A 20,493-nucleotide genomic window follows, 5' to 3' on the forward strand; every position below is an offset into this window, starting at 1 on the left:
TGTTTAATGGACTGAACCACCCAGGTACCCCTTCTGCTTATCTTTAATGTGACTATATGATTTACAGAATTCTCAAAATGCCTAAAAACAGTTTTAAGAAATAACCTGGAAAAAAATGGATTACTCATTTCAAGGTAATGTAACTTAATTTCCTTGGTCATTGTTATTAGGAGGAAACAAAGCAATTTTGCTATTCTGAAATGAACTATGCTCTGGAATGTGCTGTCAATAATGTTCATTGGTTTAACAGACATCTTGATTCATGTTTTATATTTGTTTAAATGATCCTCCAGAAATGCTCTGCTAATTATCAAAATAGGTTAAAGAAAATTAATAGTGAGCAATAACATTAAAACATTAAACATTTTTTCTTATGTCATTCTATTTTTTGAAAAGAAAATGTATTTCATTGCAAATGTTATGAAATGCATATGCAACTCCTCTGCAAGTCTACATTATGGGTAAATCACATGTATCACCACAATTTGGGTAGCTAGCCTCCAAATAGCCCTTGATAATCCCCTCCTCCTGGCATTCACAGCCTGTAAATCCCCTTCCACATTGTATCTGGGTTAGTCTCTGTGTTTTAATAGTTTGCTTTTATCTTTATTAAACAAAAATTAAAAATCCAGTGAAAAGACTGGAAATTTATTAGCCTTTTTTTTTTTTATTAGCCTTTTAGTAGCAAGCGAAGATTGCAGCGACATCTTTTTGGATTTTTTTAAAGATAATGCTTAAAAAAAAAAAAAAAAAAAAAAAGATAATGCTTAGTTAAGCTCACTGTACATTGACAAGGATTCAGAGTAGTGAACTCCTTTAATAGAAATACATTTTAAAATGGATATTGTGGTTTGGGACACTATTTCTGGGGAAGGAATATTCCAGCTTTTAGTCCTGCAGAGCCTTTGTTTAATTGACATTATTTATCTGAATACATAAGTGGAAAATATATCAGTTTGGGATCATTCCCTTGTCATTAAATCAAAATATTATCTAGGAGCTGCTGTACCATGACAAAGGAAGTCACATTCTAGTATCAGCCCATCTCTGTCACCCCAGAGATGGTCTGCTAATTTCTGAACCCTTTTTAATCAGAGCAAATTAAGCCATGTAATCTTTTTTCATCACCCTTATCTCTCTGCTTGTATTTCGGAAATGGATATTTATCAATTTGGGATGAGGGATTGATAGTAATTTATTTATCTGTATCATTTGTAATATTGGTCAATTATGGAATTTTAATGATCTACCTTTGATCAATGGAAATAGATGCTTCTTGCTGTGGTTAGGTTTGACCTTTCTGCAAAGAAGCCTTCTAAGGACTGGGTTTGTTCTGGTTTCAGTAGGACATGAGAAGTCTTTTGGCATGATTAAAAGTTATGTTGATAGTGAGATCTATTCATGACGGACTAAGAAATTTTATTTTAAAAGTAGATACTGAATGTGAATAAAAGCCAATTTGCATAAGACTTTAAAAATATAATACATATCGTGAAAAACCTTTACATGTTATATTTAACTGAAGCAAGGCAAATGGCTAGTATATAATGAAAATAGTAACTAACATTTATTGAAGCTTTGCCATGTGGCTGACACAATTCTATGTGCTTTATACAATCAAATCATACACATTCTCATAACAGCTGTATGGAAAGTACCTCCATTATCATCTCCATTATACAGATGCGGAAACTGAGGCACAGAGAAGTTGTACAAGTTCACACAGCTAGTAAGTGGAGGAGTTGTGTTCAGAACCCACACTCTTAACCTCCTCACTCATCTGCTACCCTTGCAAACTTGCAGATAATCCTTATCTGAATTTAAACAAAAAGAAGACTTATGAGAAAATACATATTATCCCAGATATTCATATATAAAATCATTTAAATATTAATAAATGTTAGATATTGATGTAGTCAGTACATTTCTTTAGATCCCACTACAATCTGTAGTAGGAAACTCTTTTTCCTTTTCCTCTCAGAGTATTTTATTTCAGCCCATATCCGAGCCTGGAGAATGTAAGTAGGAACTCTATTTCTACTTTGCCAATCCCCAGACAGTGTATGGTGACTAGAAAAATAGGGATTCCTAGAAGGCTATGTTTGAATCGATTTTGGTATCTTTTTAGTTGCTGAGTACATGCCCTCTACCAATTTGAAATCATAGTAAAATTTAAAGATGTAGAAATAATACATTTTGCTTTGGCCTTTAGCTCTTTGCCTCCTATAGAGAATACACTACAGGTGTATAATCCCATTTATATTGATGAGAAACATCAGTTCAAGAGGCATCTTATTTATCCATTCAACTAATATTTGTTAGGCGCTATTATGAGTTGAATTGTGTCCTCCCAAAAAAGATATATTGAAGTCCTAATACCTTCAAGTCCTAATTGAAGTACCTCAAAGTGTTTCCTTATTTGGAAATAGAGTTGTAGACGTAAGTAGTTAAAATCATAGTGGAGTAAAGAGACTCCTAATCCAGTATGACTGGTTGTCCTTTTAAGAAGATGGCCATATGAAGACACAGTGACACAAAGAGAATGATATTTGAAAATGAGGGCATGGATTCCCTACAAGCCAAGGAATAATGTAGGACTACCAGAAGTTGCAAGAAGCAAGGAGGAGCCTCCTCTAAAGGCTTCAGAGGAAGCACAGCCTTGACAACACCTTGATTTTGTACTTCTAGTACAAGAAAAGAAAGAACTATAAGAAGATAAATTTCTGTTGTTTTAATCCAGTCAACCTGTGGTCCTTCATGAGGGCAGCCTCAGGAAATGAATGTAGATGCTGCTATGTAGATATCTGGTGGTGAATACAGACTGGGTTCCTGCCTTTCTGGAGTTCCCAGACTAGCAGGGAGAGGGACACTATTAACAAGTAAATAAATAAATAAATAAATAAATAAATATGTACTTATAAATTTGATGATTAAGCTATGAAAGGCAGTAAGGTTGGGTCTGGGTCACAGAACCTACTCAGGTGGAGTCTTAGGAGTTGGCTTGAGGTGGGAGGGCAGTATTCCAGGCAAAACCCCCTTGGATGGAAAAAAAATCTCATCCAAAAAGGCAGTTCCTTGAAATTGTCAAAAGACAAGGGTGTTTGGGGAAAGAAAAAGTGAGGAAAAGGAGAGTGGTCAAGAACAAATTGAAGAAGTACATAGAGCTGGAGTCCTCATCTCTATAATCCCTGGGAAGGAATATGGATTCCATTTGAAATTCAGTGGGAAAGTATTGAAGCCTTTTTTTTTTTTTTATGCCTTTTAAATAGGGGACGCCATGGGCCTATTTATATTTCAAATAGATTAAATCACTACTGAGAGGAGAAAAGATTGGAAGGAGGCAGGAATCGAACTGGAGAGACCACTAAGACCATAATTACAGCAGTCTTAGTGAGGAAGGATGGGCTTGCCACCCCCCGCCCCATGCTGGCTGTGGATATGGAGATGGGTGGGCAGCTCAAAACTCTTTTTCAAAGTAGAAACAACAGGACTTCCTGATGAAGTGGAGCTGCAAGAGTCTCATTAGCAACAGAATTACCATGTTGTGAAAGCTTAAGTTAACAAATTAGGATTTATGAAGGAATATTTGCCTTTTTTTTTTCTATCTTGATGATGCAAAGGAGTGCTAAAAAATAGAATTCGCACTTTTTTTTAAAGAAGGAGAAATAGCACACCTAAACAAAAACAATTGATAACTAGTATTTTCTTGTTGTTTTTAAATCTTTGTGAAGTTTTTAGGCATTATGTTTGTTTCAGGTTTGGAAAACATAAAGGAAGACACTCCTGAGTAAACATTTAAATTGAGAGAAGTCATTTTTGAGAGAAGTACTGATAAGATAATTTATTCAACACTGAAGTGAAAATATGTCACACCCACATCAATGTCAGGAGTTATGGGCCAACTTATGAGTAACATAGGTTTATGGCCTCTAAGTACAGCTTTGATTCTCTGATAGTCTATCCATTTCACATCCTAAATCACAGAGCTGCTGGACTGGCACACAGAGTTTTATTTCTGGGGGTTCTGTAGCATTACAACTTTGGAATGGAACACAAGGTTCTTCATGGTCGGGCCTGACCTTTCCTTTTGCACTTCTGCCAAATGCACCTTGTTCACCAGCCACACCAAATTACCTGCAATACCCTAACTTGCTCCACTGTTCTGTGCCTTTATGATTCTGGTGTCCTCCTCTTAGAGCATCTTTTGGAACCAAAAGACCCCTCATTCCTCCATGTGCGCATCCATTTAATAAATATTGGCTTATACTATTTTAATGACATGACAATACTGTGAAGTTATGTAGAGTATGGATGATCTCCACTGAAGTGGGGGAGGCGTTCTTGATGATATTCATCTGGGTATGAGGCTGCTCCTTGAAGAGAAAATGGAACTCAGCAGACCTCAAAAAGGGTGGGACTTCTGGGCTCCTTTTGAGCTTCCCTGACCAGGTATGGACTTTGAGCAATACTTAATGGTGCCCCTTGAATTGTGGTTATTTAGCACGGCCTCTGCCTTATCAAAGCTACAAGAGGTCAGCAAGGACGAGTCTACTTAATGAACTTCCAAGTAATGATTGATGAGCTATATCTGTAAGTCACATCATTCAGATTTGTTTCTGCTCTCAGTGTTTATTTTCTGTTTGTAACATTTTGGCCTTTGGGAAAGTTTTCTAGCCCAGCCTCATTTATGTTACACACCATAAGGAGAAAGTCCTGTCTCTGTTCTTGGGTCCTTCTAGTAGGATGACAATAGATAAATGACATTTGAAAGGGATAAATCTATGACAACTTCATTGGTGGAATATTATAAAATGTGGCTACTACATTTATTCCAAGAGTTATCTTTTATAAATACAGATCTCTAGGTATAGCAAAAACAGTATGCAACATTTCCCTGGTGGCCTCAAAGCTGACATTACATCTTCTAAGAATGTTGAAATTTTAATTATATGCCTGATCGTTTCTGATGCCTTTCTATTTCATTATACTGTGGGAAAAGCTCATGCATAAATTAGTGCCTGATGTACACCCATAAAAAGTAGTGAGGTTTTCAAAGTGAACTCATGAAGGGTCAGGGTAATCAGTCTCGTGGTTACCCAAATCTCTGTCTTTGGGTGCTGAGGTAATTTGACTTTCTTATTATGGTTGTATGTTCATCCACCAGTGAGGAAAACAACCAGATTGTAAGAGGCTCAACAGTCAAACGTGTCCACCTCCGGTGAATTCCCTTTTGGGGCCATTCAGGTTTCTCAAGTTCATGACTAATCAGGGAACCCTGGCATAGAGGAACCGCTGCCCAACCTTGCCCAGAGAAAGTCTCCAGTCTCCGTGGCCCCGTCTGCTCTTCTGAAGCTCAAGCAGAGTTAAGGTATCACCAGGTTCTGAGCTGTTTGACATGTCTTAGAGTCTTTTATCCCCGGCATCTGGCAAATAAATGCTTTTGAAGAGAACTAACCAGGGACTGGTGGGGCTCACATAAACCATGGAGGCAGTGCAGGACCCAGATTCACATGAGGACTGAATGGGGGTGGAACTACCTGATCTGCCAAATCTTGGTATCTTGAAACCACCTTGGTCAACTCCACTGTACACAGGGGATTAACACAGTCCAAAGAGACTCCACAGATGCTTTTTAATGAAGGAACAGTAGTCCATGCATGGCAAGTGGTTGCTACATACTGCAAGTGTCTTTTGAAAGAGGAAAATACCTTAATACACTTGTATCAGTTCTTTATTGTGGGGAGTGAAGTTAAAAGAGTTAACAAAAAGCACAAGAAGGTGATCAACCAATTTCTGAAACCACGAGTTATAAGTTACTTATCTTAACTGCTCCCAAATGAGAACCAAACGGTATTGCTGCCTTTAGACAGATTATCTCAGGTCTTGTTCTGACTTCATCATGCTGAAAGGAAAAGCAGATTTTCTTTTGTCTTAAGTGGTAAATTAGTTCTCCTGAAAAATATTAACTCCTCTTTCTTCTCTTCTTTCTAATTATATATCCGGCAAGGGCCCTTAAAAACTAATCATCTAAAAACAGCATTTAAAATGTGATTCAGAAACTATTTACCTAAGAAAAGATACACAGCTGTGTTCTATATAGGAGAGAGCATGGTTTAGCCTGAACATTAGTTCCTGCACACTCGATTGTCTTCCCTGGACCACCATCTCCACAGTTACTTCTCTACTCTTTCTTTGCCCAATCAGTCTGCTATATGTGGGTGCTGTCTCTATGTTCTCTCTAATAATACTGCACATTACATGGCACTGCCACCTGCCCTCTTTCACTGTCTTCTAGTAATTGTTTAGGTGAGTAGGCCAGAGAGAAGTTCTAAGAACAAGAGTTCCAGAGCCATACTGGAGGCCACTCTCTACCACTAAACGAGCCATGCACCCTCAAGTAAGTTATTTAACCTCTGCACCTCTATTTCCTCTTTGTAAAATAAAATAATACTATGGGCTTCATAGGACTGATGGGATGATTAAGTAAGATGCTCTACACAGATCTCCTAGAATAGTGCCTGGCACAAAGAAAGAGCTCAATCATTATTCGCTCAGTGTTGTCCTCCATGGTTACTATTCTCTCTTTATAGCTAACTAGATAGAGCCCAGGAGAAGCTGCATGACTTGGCTGTAGTTATTCAGCTATTTGGAGGATACTTGACTGAGGTCAAGTGTTCTGACTATAACAGGGCTCCTATTATTATAGGATACTTACCTACTGCCTTTAGGAAATGCTCCTAAGAGCACTGTTGCGGGAAGAAGGGATTGTATGATCACTATCAATTTTGCATGTTATAAATGATTGCTTCTAAGGAGAGAGAGAAGAAATTCAATGAGGAAAACCCAAGTATTTCTTCTTCATTGAAGCTTTTCCTGGTCAGAACTGTACACAGTCACGTCATTCATTCAACATAGTTACTGGGCACATATTGTGCACTAGGCACCAGCGTGCAGCAGAAGACAGAAACATACAAAAGGCTGTGCTCTCATGGAGTGAGCTTATATTTGAATTTGGGACACAATCCATCAGTATATGCTTTCCCTGCCAGAAATGTGAACATTTATGTGGATGAGTGATGCATGAGTCATACAGAAAAAGCAGTGTTATTTCTTCATAGCCACACCTCAATAAATACATTTATGTGCTTAAACATGTTTTTGGTTATTGCTGTTGGTACCTGATAGCAAGCGAGACCTTAAAGCTGAGACTACTTTTTAAAAGAAACGTTTTGAAGTTTACCCATAGAAGAGTATGCATCTTCCATGAAGCTCCCAGGGGAGGGTTTATAATTATTCCTATAGTACTGCTCAGTTCATGGCATTTGGGGCACACTTTCTTTCAGGTATAATTAGTTTCAGAGGTAGCTTATAAACATGCAAAAAATTCCATCTCACTTTTTTTTATATTCATACCTTTTTTTTTTTGCCCAATTGTAACCTGATTTTCCAGCCTGACTACCCAAGTTTGTTGGAAACAGCTTGGAATGCTTTTGGAAATTAAATAATACCTCCAAGGTAAAGGTTTGCCACTTGATGGGCTATTCTGACCAACATGTGAGCTCTACTTGGAACTTGGAAAAAAGGAGTTTAAGAAATATATTGTGGTAAGGTTTTTGTGCATCACCTTCCAAAGGGCCTATTTTAAAGACACCATTATTAACTTGTCTATGTCAACCTTGCTGTTAGAAAACCAGTTGTACTACCTTATATCATCTCTTATACAAATGTCTTCCTTTCCCTTTTAGAAATTAGCCCTTTCAGGACAGGAACTTGATTTTCTCCACATTTTGTGATCTCTAAAGTACCTTGATTTGTAATAATGAACATCATAGTAACTATGGAAAAACAGATTTGAGTGTGGATTGGTGCCTCTACTACTTGGTATCTTGCCTTAGAAATGAAAAGATGAAAGCAAGAAGAGAGTCAAGGGCAACCCATTTGGGACCTCTATAGTATTGAAAAGAATAGTGTTGGGAATTCCAAGTTCAATCAGCAGGTATTGATTAAATATCATCTATTTTTCAAATCATATTCACAACTAGTACTTCTTTTTATCCTTACAGAAGCAAAGTCATTCTTTCATTAATATCTCTATCACTTGAAATTTTCAGAGGGAAAATCAACAAGGTAAAATTGTAAGAAAATAATTAATAGAAAAAGTTAAGAGAGTTTTAAAAATAATTATTTAGTGGAAAGTAACTTGGAAGTAAATACTTAGTGGTGATTTGGAAGTATTAATAGTATTTGCTTCTGTTCATTGTTGACTCGAATTCTGAGGTAAATGAAGTTGATGGTGTGATCACCAGTTGCCATCTTAGATTTTCCAGTTGAACAAGACCAAGACAGAAGTGTACAGTAGCCATCAAAAAAACAAAACTGTCAGAGGGGCACCTGGGTGGCTCAGTGGTTGAGCATCTGTCTTTGGCTCAGGTCATGATCATGGGGTCCTGGGATCGAGTCCCACATCAGGCTCCTGCAGGGAGCCTGCTTCTCCCTCTGCCTACGTCCCTGCCTCTCTCTGTGTGTCTCACATGAATAAATAAATAAAATCTTAAAAAAAAAACCAACACTGTCAGAAAGACAAAATTTTTTTTTGCAATAGGCTATCTCTTCTCTATAGTGACAAGTGATGCTTTGATGTTTTTAAGGGTTACCGGGGCTAAGATCAGGCCTCTTTTGGGTTGAATTATGCCTGGGATGAGGTTGCATAACTATATGCAATAGAATGAACAGAAGTCCTCTACACTACATAGGCCACACAGAAGATTAGCTCTTTTAGATCCTTAACTGCCACAAAGATGTGAAAAACCACTGGTCAAGAGAAAAACAGAGTGACAATGAAGAGGCCACCCATAAAGAAGAGTCACAGGCACTGCTGCGTGGACAGCCTTGGAACTTCTTCAGGAATAGCTGAGAGAATGGATCAATTAAGACATTCCCTTTGCTCTTGCTCATTAAAGCCAACAGAGCCTTCAAAGCACTGTTTGATTAAGGAAGTAGGAAATAGCACCTAGGACACTAGCCTGATCTTGCAAAACCACAGCTATAACAATTTTGCCTTTTGATAACTGTTTGTGGTCTGATCTGGTATTGCAAAGAGCCACAGACCATAGTGACCTGAGGCTGCCAATGGCCATCAAGTCAGGCTGTCCTATAGTTACAGAGCTCGTTACTCCTGCCCACGTTTTGTTTGTTGAATTGTAGGCTTAAAAGAAAGAACTTCAGGTGTGAAAAGGAGTATTAACTACCTGGTAATTTATAGATAGACTATTCTATGTGGAAAGGAATATTAACTACCTGGTAATTTATAGATAGAAGCTAACCCCTGATTTAGCTTCACAGGTATACCTTGGAGACACTGCAGGTTCAGTTTCAGGCCACGGCACTAATGTGAGTATCACAATAAAGTGAGTCAAATGAATTTTTTGGTTTCCCAGTGAATATAAAAGTTATATTTATACCATACAGTTGTCTATGAAGTGTGCAATTGCATCATGTCTAAGAAAACAATGTTTATAGCTTAATGAAAACAATACTTGATTGCTTAAAAATGCTAACCATCATCTGAGCTTTCAGCAGGTCATACTCACTGATCACAGACCACAAATAGCCATAACAAATATATACATATCAATTAATCTATCTATCTATCTATCTATCTATCTATCTATCTATCATCTATCATCTATCTATCTATCATCTGTCATCTATCTACCAGCAAATCTTGTAAGCCCTAGTTTAAAGGGCCTCTTTATGGGAAGCCCCACTTGCCTTCTAAATTTGATTGGTTATCTTGTTCTGTGCTTCTAAAGAAGCATGATTTTCTCAATTCTGGCATTTATACTTTAACATAATAATCACCTGTGTGAGACTAAAAGTTATGTGACAAAAGAGACCTTGTTTTCTTGTTCACCTTGATGCCTACAATTATTCCTGATATATATAAATGAATGACACTGAATGAATGAAAAGTGCTCAAATCACATTATGTCAAGGTATATGTTAACTTCTGAACACCCAAAATAGATGCATGGGGTGCTAGGGTAATTATTCTTCCTTAAATCTGGTCACTTGGAATACCTTATTCCCCTAAAGTTATTTGCTCCTGAGTTGCATGTGATAATTTATTTCACACTTAGAAATTATGAGCTAATTTTTAAAATAACAAAGTAGAGCACTTTGCAACAAATATATTTTAATCTAAAATGGAGAAGGAGGACTGGCTTGGAATTAGACGGATAGTTAGCCTTAAGTATGAAAACGGTCCTTGTTGGAGCAAGAGTGATGATTTTGCAGTGAAAGTGTGCCTCAGAGAAGCCGAGGCAGGAGGTAGAGGTCTGAGGAGAGGGAGCCCCTCTGCTGAAGAATTTTAAACTGCACTGGCTTTATTACACACCATGGATGGCTCTTCACCTGCTTTTTTTGCTGAGCTAGAACTGACCTATAACATCATATTAATTTTAGGCTTACAAAATAATAATTCCATATTTGAATATATTACCAAATGGTGGCTCTCTATTATGTTCATGTTATGGAAAGTACAAGAGAAGACCTCATCTCCGCCCTCAACATTCTTAGGAGAGACTTTCAGTCATGACACTTCTGCATTCTTTGGCAATGGACATAGACTATAAACATGCTGAGGATGAGAAAGCCACCGCATGGGGCTGAAAAGGGAGCTTTTCTCCACTTTGCAAGCCAAGGCCACGGATCCTGTCCTACATTCAAGACTGTGAGTGAGGGTAGGTGTTATGAATTCAGTTGTGCCTCCCGAAAAAAGTATGTTGAAATCCTAACCCCTGGTACCTTATAAAGTAACCTTAATTAGGTACACGGTCCTTAGAGAGGTAATCAGTTAAAAAGAGGTCATTAGGTTGGGTCCTAATCCAATACGACTGGTATCTTATAAAAGGGGGAAATTTAGGGGCACCTGGGGGGCTCAGTTGGTTAAGCGTCTGCCTTTGGCTCAGGTCATGATCCCAGCGTCCTGAGATCCAGCCCTACATTGGGCTCTCTGCTCAGCAGGAAACGTCTTCTCCCTTTCTGCTCCTCCCCCTGCTCATGCTCTCTCTTTCTCTGTCCAATGAATAAATAAAATCTTTAAAAGGGAAGGGGGATTTGGACACAAAGACAGACATCCACAGAGGAAAGATTGTGTGAAGACACAGGGAGAGCACCATGTGAAGGCAGAGAATTGGAATGATGATCAACAAGCTAAGGGATGGCAAAGATGGCCAGCAACCACCAGAATCTAGGAGAGAGGCATGGATCAGATGCTCCTTCAGAGACCTCAGAAGGCATCAACCCTGCCAATATCTTGATTCCAGGCTTCTAGCTTCCAGAACCATGAGATAATAAATTATGGTATTTTAAGCTACCTGTTTTGTGGTACTTTGTTACAGCGGCCTCAGAAAACTAATACAGGAGGTATTTTTTGCTTGCCTGTATCTATCCTCAAAAATGAACAGTGTTTACTGAGGAGAACGGTGAACGCTTTAAGGGTTGCCGAGTCTCCAGAAAGTAAAGATGAAGGGATTGATGAAAGCAGGAAAATATCTGCAAAGTTAAGGGGGAGGAAATTCAAATGGGGGAAATAATGTAAACAAATGCATTGACTAGGACAACGCAGTTGCCAAAACACCTCATATGACCAAAACACAAATGCACCCATATGGGATGGAACTTTGAGGAAGCCGAACGAAAAGCATACATGTTGAGAATCAGGAAGTAGAAGGACAACTTACTGACGCGTCTGTACAGGACAAAAGGATGCCAGGTCTCTGGGACTAGCGGTAGAGCTGGCATTTGCAAAAGCAGCGCATGAAGGGATTGAGGTAGCCGTATGGAAGCCATTTTGTGGCCCAACATGCAATGTGCTGACCACCACAGTCAGAAATCAGACCTAGAGTTGAACAGATACCCAGTAAACATTTTTATTTTCAGAAAAGAGTATCTTTGGTTAGATTAAAGACCACCATCACAGACCCAAGCTTTGATAAAACATTATGCTGTACTTCCATCTTCTAGCCTTCGAGAAGCAAACAGAAAACTAACCTCCACAAAGAGAACTTGTCTTAATATGAAAGCCTGAGTATAGAAGAGGGTTCAGAGTCTGTGTCTCTGAGGAGAGGACAACAAAGAAAAGGAGGGCAGTTTTCGGGCTTCCAGAACCCTATGTTCACCAAGAACCCTGATGCTGAATCATTCAAGGACAAACATGCCAGGCGCAGTGCTTAAAATGTTAGTAAACCGGCCATCTCATCAAGATCGGCAGGGAGGCAGCCTGGGACCTTGCCGGCCAACACACAGATGTTAGAAAGATCAAGACAGGCCGACATGGCACGTCTGGGAAGGTGCTTAGCTAAGAGGAGAGAAGACACAGAATGCTCCATGCAGTTATCGGCACAGCTTGTTCTGCTTGGCTTCAGCAGTATAGAGTGAGGACCAACTGTAGGTGAAGATCCAAGAGATTAAGACCTTCGTTCATTATATGGAAGAACATTTTAATAGCTGGAAGTTTGCCAAGACAGGACATCCTGCTTTGGGTGTCAGGGTGAATGTCCCATGGTGACAGGTAATCAAATAGCAGGTAGGTAATAATCTGGAAATGTGCTCCAAAGGAGATTCACAAGAGAAGCAGTTGGATGGGACTTTCATGTCCTGTCAACTCCAAGTTTCTATATACACAGGAATTCTGAAAACTAAAATAGAGGATGTATTTAATTTTAATGTCTTCAGCCAGTAATTTTTTTCTTAAAGTTTTCTTATTCTCCAATTTTATAAGTAATTGACGTACTTTGGAATTGGTTAGAATGGTTTAATTCACTTTTCTGGCATCAGCTTTTGTGTCAAATAGTCGTAAATATGGACCAGGAAAAATCAGAATGCTTTCAAAATATCATAATCCTAGCATAAGTGTAATGTTAGTAAGATGGATAAAATGATTTTATTCATTAAAACGTATGCTACATTAAGCTGTAGCTGATTCTAAGGTGTCTTTTTCTTTTAATCATCATGGAGATAAATGTATCAATGATACCTGGTAAAACTGTACAGTGACGAAAATGATGCAAATAGAAAATCATTTTAAACACATCACGCATGAAATTAAAGGTGCTTTTAAGCAAAAAATCACAAATTTACTGAGTAATATTTTGTGAAAAGTACTATGCTGAGCACTAACAAAGGCAACACACAGATATGCAGTTTTATTTATTTAAAATATTATAGGGGCATCTGGGTGGCTCAGTCAGTTAAGCATCTGACTCTTGATTTTGGCTCAGGTTATGATCTCAGGGACATGGAATCGAGCCCCATGTCAGAGTCCCACGTCGTGCTCAGCACAGAGTCAGCTTGTCTTTCTCCCTCTCTTCCTCTCTCCACTCCTGCTCTCTCTCAAATAAATTTAAAAATATTTTTAAAAAGTACTACAAAAATGTTTTACATTGAACTGCTTATCCTAACATATTTAAAACACTAATAATTCCATCTGCCTAGTCCCTTGACCAAAGTTTATGCTTAAATGAGAAATATGTGTCCTACGTATGGCTCTACCAGCCAGAGCTGTACAAAAAGGTACACTCAGAGAACTGAGGTACCTCCTCAGCCCTTCCACATTGTTCCTAATCCATGCCACCTCACCGAGGTAAGAAATCCCCTTAGTTGTTCTTTTGAGAGTGCATACTGTCTTTCCTGGGTTTGTCCTATAGGAAGTTTAATAAATAGTTACAGGCAGTAGGTACACACACATTCGGAAGATATGAAGCTGGTGATACTCTAGCCACACGCTTGGATCTGGGATACATGATGTTCCCTAGACAGGTTGGGGATGCACCTCTAGCTGATAAACGTGGAAGCCATGCAAATATACAAGAAATTATTTTATGTCTGCTCCAAAGTAATAGTAACTATACAGTGAAAATCCCTGTAGAAACCACCTTCACCAAGTGATCAAGGTTAACATCACCACAAAGAAGACATATTGATATGCCCTGAGAAAGACAATATAATTTGCTCAAAAGGAATAACCTCACTTTAATCATGAAGAAACATCAAATGAACCCAAATTGAGGGACATTCTAAGAAGAGATGACACTCCAAAGTGCCATGAAAGCAAAAACAGGCTGAGGAACTGTCATAGATTGGAGAAGATGAAGGAGACAGGACAGGTAAATGTAAAGTGGGATCCCGGAACAGAAAAAGAGCCTTAGTGGAAAAACGGTTGAAATCTGAGCAAGGTCTATAGTTTAGTGAATATATCACACCAATGTTAGTGTCCTGGTTTTGAACATCATACAATGGTTATGTAAGATGTTAAACTTGGGAGAAACCAGCTAAGGGATTTATGGATAGCCTACTGGTTTTGAAACTTTTCTGTAAGTCTCAAATTATTTCAAAATTAAAAGTTAAAAAAAATAATGAAGGGAATTTAATTAGTCCACGGGAATCATCTGTGTGTACAAATAACTTCTCAGTGAAAGAGAATATCCAAATGCTGCTATGTTGATATTAAAGAAGAGACACTTCAACAAATACCATCACTGTGTTAATTATAGTAAATTAGTTCTAACAAGCATAGATGTAGTAGTAATATTTGGCTATATTCTAAAAGCTCCAAAACTAAAGCTAGGTTCATTTATTCCTAAACATAAACTTGTCTTTCTTTGAGGATTGTGGGCAGATCTCCCTGAGGGAGGCATATTGGAGGTAAGATGCCAAGTCTGAGCAGGAGTTAGAGTTAGCTGGGGCTAGAGTGGGTAGGAGCACTCTAGCAGAGGGAACTACAAGTATGAAGTCTCTGAGATGAAAAAATGGTTTGGCTTGCTCTAGGAACTGGAAAAAGGCCAGTAGATCAGGAAGTAAGTGGTGTGAGGTAAGGCTGAGAGAGGGAGGAGTGGTCCACAAAAGCCTTGTAGGTGAGTTCAGAATTATTCTATAGCAATGAATACTTGTCGAGGGCTTGAGGAGAGGAGATACATGACCTTGGGAAGTCATCTTCTCCTGCTCTCTCTTATTGGCTCCAGAAGCTTGTTTATAGAATGCTGACCGTAGTTCCTTCTTTTTTATTGTTTTTATTTTTATTTAATTTTTATTTATTTATCATAGTCACAGAGAGAGAGAGAGAGAGGCAGAGACACAGGCAGAGGGAGAAGCAGGCTCCATGCACCGGGAGCCTGACGTGGGATTCGATTCCGGGTCTCCAGGATCGCGCCCTGGGCCAAAGGCAGGGGCTGAACCGCTGCGCCACCCAGGGATCCCCCTGACCGTAGTTCCTTATCTTCACTGAAGAATAAGCATGGAATGGGCCCACAGGGCAGAGTATGACATGTGACAGGGATAAACTTGCTGGCAAAACTTCTGTCTCTGGAGAGTTTATAGAGTGAAAGTGAATGGATATGGGTGTCATGCCTGCCTTGAGGGAACACCACAGATGTTCTGAATTCTGTTAAAAGATTACCTGAATTTAAATATCAACATTTTCCTAGAATGTTGATGCTACGTTGACGTTTTTTTTTCTTTCTCTTTGAATGTTGGGTTTATACAGCCTGATCTATTGACAGCCTGGCAGCCTCATCTAACCCTTCGAAAGCCCACATTGCTTAGCGGATATTGTGGCTAATCCATCAGGATAGAAATCACTCTCTCTTCAGGGATAAGTATGATATCCAGGTAGCTTCCAACCTGATTTTTCCAGCAGTCCTTAGGGTGCCTGAAGACCCAGAAGAGAAATAAATGCCTTAAGAAGAGCTAAGGAGGGGCATTTGGGTGCTCAGTGGTTGAGCATCGGCCTTTGGCTCAGGGTGTGACCCTGGAATCCTGGGATCAAGTTCTGCATCTGCTCCCCACAGGGAGCCTGCTTCTCCCTCTGCCTGTGTCTCTGTGCCTCTCGTGAATAAATTAATAAAATCTTAAAAAAAAAAAAAAAAAGGAAGAGCTAAGTAAGTACCTGGATCTTATGGATCAGAAAAGAATTTCTTCTGGGATCCCTCCCCCCAAAAAAAATTTTGCTTTAACACCAAGAATATTACTACTTTCTAACGCCAGCCCCCCAACGCAATTTTGGAGCAAGCCTTATTTCTCTCTTTGATTAAATATAGAAACAAGCAAATTCGTATCTGCTAGTTGAAGGCTCAATATTTGTACAAGCCAGGAATAGTCTCTTCCTAAACAGTATATGTAGAAACAACTATAAAACAATATAAAATCATAAAATAATATAACATAATATTATAAATATGTTTATAAATACTGAATAAAATAAAATAACTATAAGTTTTGATAAATTTAGGATTTAGAAGAGAAACATTTTGAGGGTATTTCTATTGTTCAAAAATCTCTCCAACATCAATATGCAAACCTCTCTTGTGACTGTATTGAACTTATTATTACTGTATTTTTATTGAAGTGTAGTTGACATACAATGTTACATTAGTTTCAGGTATACAACATAGTGATCCCACCAACCTGTAATTAGGCCATGCTTACATGTATAGCTACTATCACTATACAAAGCTATGATAATACTAATGACTATATTCCCTGTGCTGTACCTTTTATTCCTGTGACCTATTCATTCCATAACTGGAAGCTGTATCTCCCACTCCCCTTCACCTATTTTGCCCATTTTCCACCTCCCTTCCCTCTAGCAACCATCAGTTTGGTCTCACTGTTTCTGCTTTTTGTTTATTCATTTGTTTTGTTCAGATTCCACGCATAAGTGAAATCATATGGTATTTGTCTTTTTTCTGCCCGACTTATTTCACTTAGCATAATATTCTCTAGGTCTACCTATGTTGTTGCAAATGGCAAGATCCCATTCTTTTCTATGGCTGAGTAATATTCCTGTATGTGATGTGTGCATGGGTGTACGTGTATCACATCTTCTTTATTCATTCATCTATCATGGACATTGGAGTGGCTTCCATAATAACTGTATTGAACTTAAACTTTGTATGGAACTTTTTCTTGGACTATTAAGAATACTGGAAAAAAAAAAGAATACTGCACTTTGGAGGACAACTTTCTTTCTGCATTCACTGTTGATCAGCTCTGGGTTAAAAGGCATAAAAGCCTGAACCACCTACATAGTACAGTATTTGGGAAGCTTTGCTGGTTTTAACTTAAAAAAAAGAAATCCCGGATATCTTGCTTTTTAAACATCTTAAATCTTTTTCTCATATCCTAGAAATGCAGAAGAAAAACAGAAATCAGGTCAACAAATCATCCCGGCTTACTGGATTCCATTTGGCAGAATTTAAACTTAAAAACACAGCAAAACACATTTCCGTCACAAATTTAGGTCATAAATCAGGTAAAAGTTTTGTTACTTCCGAAAAGGCCAGAGAGCACATATCTGTATATGGTCGTAGCTGCAGAGGAAAAACTATGCCGTGCTCCAGGGAACGCGGCTCCTTCCGAGCAGACCCCGGGGGTCCGGTGTTCGGAGCGCAGCGCAGCGGGCAGGCGGGCGCGGGTGCGGGCGGGGGCGCGGGCGCGGGCGGGGGCGCGGGTGCAGGTGCGGGTGCGGGCGCGGGCGGGCGCGCGAGTGCGGGTGCGGGTGCGGGCGGGGGCGCGAGTGCGGGTGCGGGTGCGGGCGGGGGCGCGGGTGCGGGCGGGGGCGCGGGCGCGGGCGCGGGCGGGGGCGCGGGTGCGGGCGCGGGCGGGGGCGGGGGCGCGGGTGCGGGCGGGGGCGCGGGCGCGGGCGGGGGCGTGGGTGCCTGCAGGGGCGCGGGTGCGGGCGGGGGCGCTGCGCGCGGTCACTGCCTCGGGCCGCAAGCTCCGCTCGGAGCCGCCGCTGTCACGCTCGCTCCCCCCCTGCACCCCCCTCCCCCGCAATGGAAAGTGTGAGACCCTCAGCCCTGCAAGTTGACCAGGGAGCCGAGGCGCGCGGGCGGCAGCCGCGTCTCTCCCGGGCTCCCAGCGCCACCCCCCGCGCCTCCCGCGAGCGCCCCGGGGCGCGGGGGGCAGTCTGCGGCCGGCCCGGGAGCGTCCCCGCCCTCCTACCTGCGCGTCCCGACGGCGCCGCCGCGAGCAGCAGCAGCAGCAGCCGCAGGGCCTGGCGCCCGGGCGCCCGGACCCCTCGGGGGGTGCCCGGCGCCGGGGGTGGGCGGGCCCACATGGGCGGCGGGCCCGGGTCACACCCCCGCCGCCCCCCCGCGGCCCCCAGCCGCCGCCGCCCGCGATTTCTGGTCCCCGAGTCTGCGCCGGCGGCCAGACCTGCCCTGGGGAGACGGAGCCGGCGAGCCCGCGGGAAAGGGCGCCTGGGATGGAGGCGAACCCGAGAGCCACTCCTCTAGACTTGGCCGTGTCAGAGTTCGGGCCGGAAGCAGGCGGGTGTTTATGCCTCAACGTCCTGCCAGGGCTCTGCCATGCGCTGCATTGGAGCCTCCCCGGCGGCAGCCAGGTGTCATCCCATGGTGCGTTACCCCCATCCTGAGAAGGGCAACTCAGGGCATCTGCTTGGATGAAGCCCCCCCCCCCCCCCCCCCCAGCTGCGCGCAGGGGCCTGAGGATTCCACCCAGGCCCGCTTCCAGGTCCCAGGCTCTTCATGACGGGATGGCGCTGGTGGAAATGAAGAAACGTGCTAAAGTAGTTACAGTGGTATGAAGAAAACCTGACAACCGGTCTCGGCTCTGGTCCTTGAGACGGAGTTGTAAAGGTTGGGCACAGCCTTAAAATAGAGAAATAAACCATCCACCCGGCATGTGTTCCCTCTTTCCCTCACAGATAACCTGAGTGTGCAAAATCAGATCCCTACACTCGCATCAACGACTTTCATCTTCAACCATAGAACCTAGAGTGATTGAAAAGTAAGAAGTCTTTTTGCTGGGAAGGGAGGGAGAGGAAGGGTTAGATTTTTAGAGTCCCTGAACTATGCTACTTCCTTCTCCCCAGAAAGACTTGGAAACAGAATAAATCCAGCTCCCGTCCCCCTTTGGCTGGGACTCAGCCTTGGGACCCAGGACCTAGGCCTCTAGAAACAGGTGTTTGTCAGCCAGGTCTTTAGGTTCCACCAATTGGGGGCACTGGAGGAATGCTGGTAGCCGGAGGAGAAGCGAGGGGACTGGGCTTCCTATTTGCTGCCCTCCTTAGCGATGTCCCACAGTGTCTCCTCACCCTGGTAGGAGCAGCTGGTTCCATTCTCCAGAATCAGCCTCATTGTGCCCACTCAGAGACACCAGCAATGGGCTGGCCATGCCCATTCTCAGAGGCGAGTTCCAGCTTCCTGGGTTCCTCTGCCAGGATGTAACCCCCACTTCTCCCCTTTGTTCCTTCAGCCCTGGAGGCTGAGAGTTGCTTTCTGTAGTTGGTTACTTCCACTGCCCTTTTACATTGTTAGTTCTCCAACATCTGTTTCATCAATTCTACATAGGAAATTTCTTTCTGTTAAAATAACTGGTACGATTTCTCTTTTCCCGGCTGGGGCCTTTCAGATTCAGGAAGGTTTAGGAAGGACTGACGTTTTAGGAAGCACTCTATCTTAGCAGCGCATCATCAGCATTGTGGTGAGTTGCTGTTGTTCTTACTGACTGTAAATTACACTAGTAAGTCTTCATCCTTATCATGTTAAGTCTAGTGAGTTAAATTTGACATATACTTGCCACAAAAGTATTTGGGGCCATTTTTGGTATCTAAACTGTAGGGCTTATGTGTGCTTCTGTTCAAATAGGAACCATTTGTGGACCTAAAGGGGCTAAAGCAGACAGGCACATAGCTCGCCCTCCCTCATACCCTACCCTTCTTAAGTGCATGTTCCCCTTTGCACTTGTCAGATGGCAGGTCAGAATTTCACTGGTCTCATACATGTTAACAGATTCACCACTCTGTCCTCAATAGATGCCTGTGGTTCTCATAGGATGAGTGTAACCTAAAAAATTGCTACATGTTCAGTTGATGTTTCCCATGCATTAAATTAAAGAGTGGAGTCATGACTTCTTTTGTTTTTACCTGTGCCCTGGAACTCACCTTAGGGAGTTTCCTTTGTACCTTCAAAGTCTACTGTCTCACCCACCCTGTGAACTTCAACAAGAGGCAGTCTGGTTCCCTCCCAGTCTAAACCTTTCCAGTCAAAATAAATCCTAGTATATCCTTCAGGAGATTTTTGAAATGACTCAACACATTCAAACTGATATATTCTTCTATCATAAAGATTGCAACTTTTCTTTCTTTTTTTTTCCCCCCAAGATCGGTGCTTTATTTATTTATTTATTTTGCTAAGTTTTAAATTTTAATTCCAGTATAGGTAATATACAGTGTTATATTATTTCAAGGTGTACAATACAGTGATTCAATAATTCTATGCACTACTCGGTGATCATCATAAGAAGTGTACTCTTAATCTCCATTATCTATGTCATCCATCCCCCCACCCACTTCCCCTCTGGTGACCACCAGTTTGTTCTCTATAGTAAAGAGTCTGTTTCTCAGTTTGTCTCTTTCTCCTTCCTTCCTTTGCTTATTTGTTTTGTTTCTTAAATTCTACATATGAGTGA

The 20,493-nt window shown here is 41.3% G+C and overlaps 1 protein-coding gene across 5 annotated transcripts in view; it reads right to left on the minus strand.

The window, feature by feature from the left end:
- Positions 1-18,280, minus strand: part of IL20RA (interleukin 20 receptor subunit alpha) — a 39,467-nt gene extending 21,187 nt beyond the window's left edge. The window contains exons 1-4 of one of the 5 annotated variants that reach the window (XM_041737689.1): positions 18,004-18,280; positions 6,716-6,808; positions 5,818-5,902; positions 1,659-1,814 (exon numbers count right to left, since the gene is read on the minus strand). Coding sequence is in view for 1 of the 5 variants with exons in the window: in XM_041737685.1 (XP_041593619.1) it covers positions 18,004-18,118 (115 nt within the window). In the remaining 4 variants the exon portion in view is untranslated. Of the gene's footprint in view, positions 1-1,658; positions 1,815-5,537; positions 5,903-6,715; positions 6,809-18,003 lie in introns of all 5 variants that reach the window. The other 4 variants (XM_041737699.1, XM_041737708.1, XM_041737714.1 and 1 more) reach the window with 4 other exon arrangements.
- Between the last annotated feature and the right edge of the window lie 2,213 nt (positions 18,281-20,493).

The sequence above is a fragment of the Vulpes lagopus genome, chromosome 2 (assembly GCF_018345385.1).
Source record: "Vulpes lagopus strain Blue_001 chromosome 2, ASM1834538v1, whole genome shotgun sequence".
NCBI lineage: Eukaryota > Metazoa > Chordata > Mammalia > Carnivora > Canidae > Vulpes > Vulpes lagopus.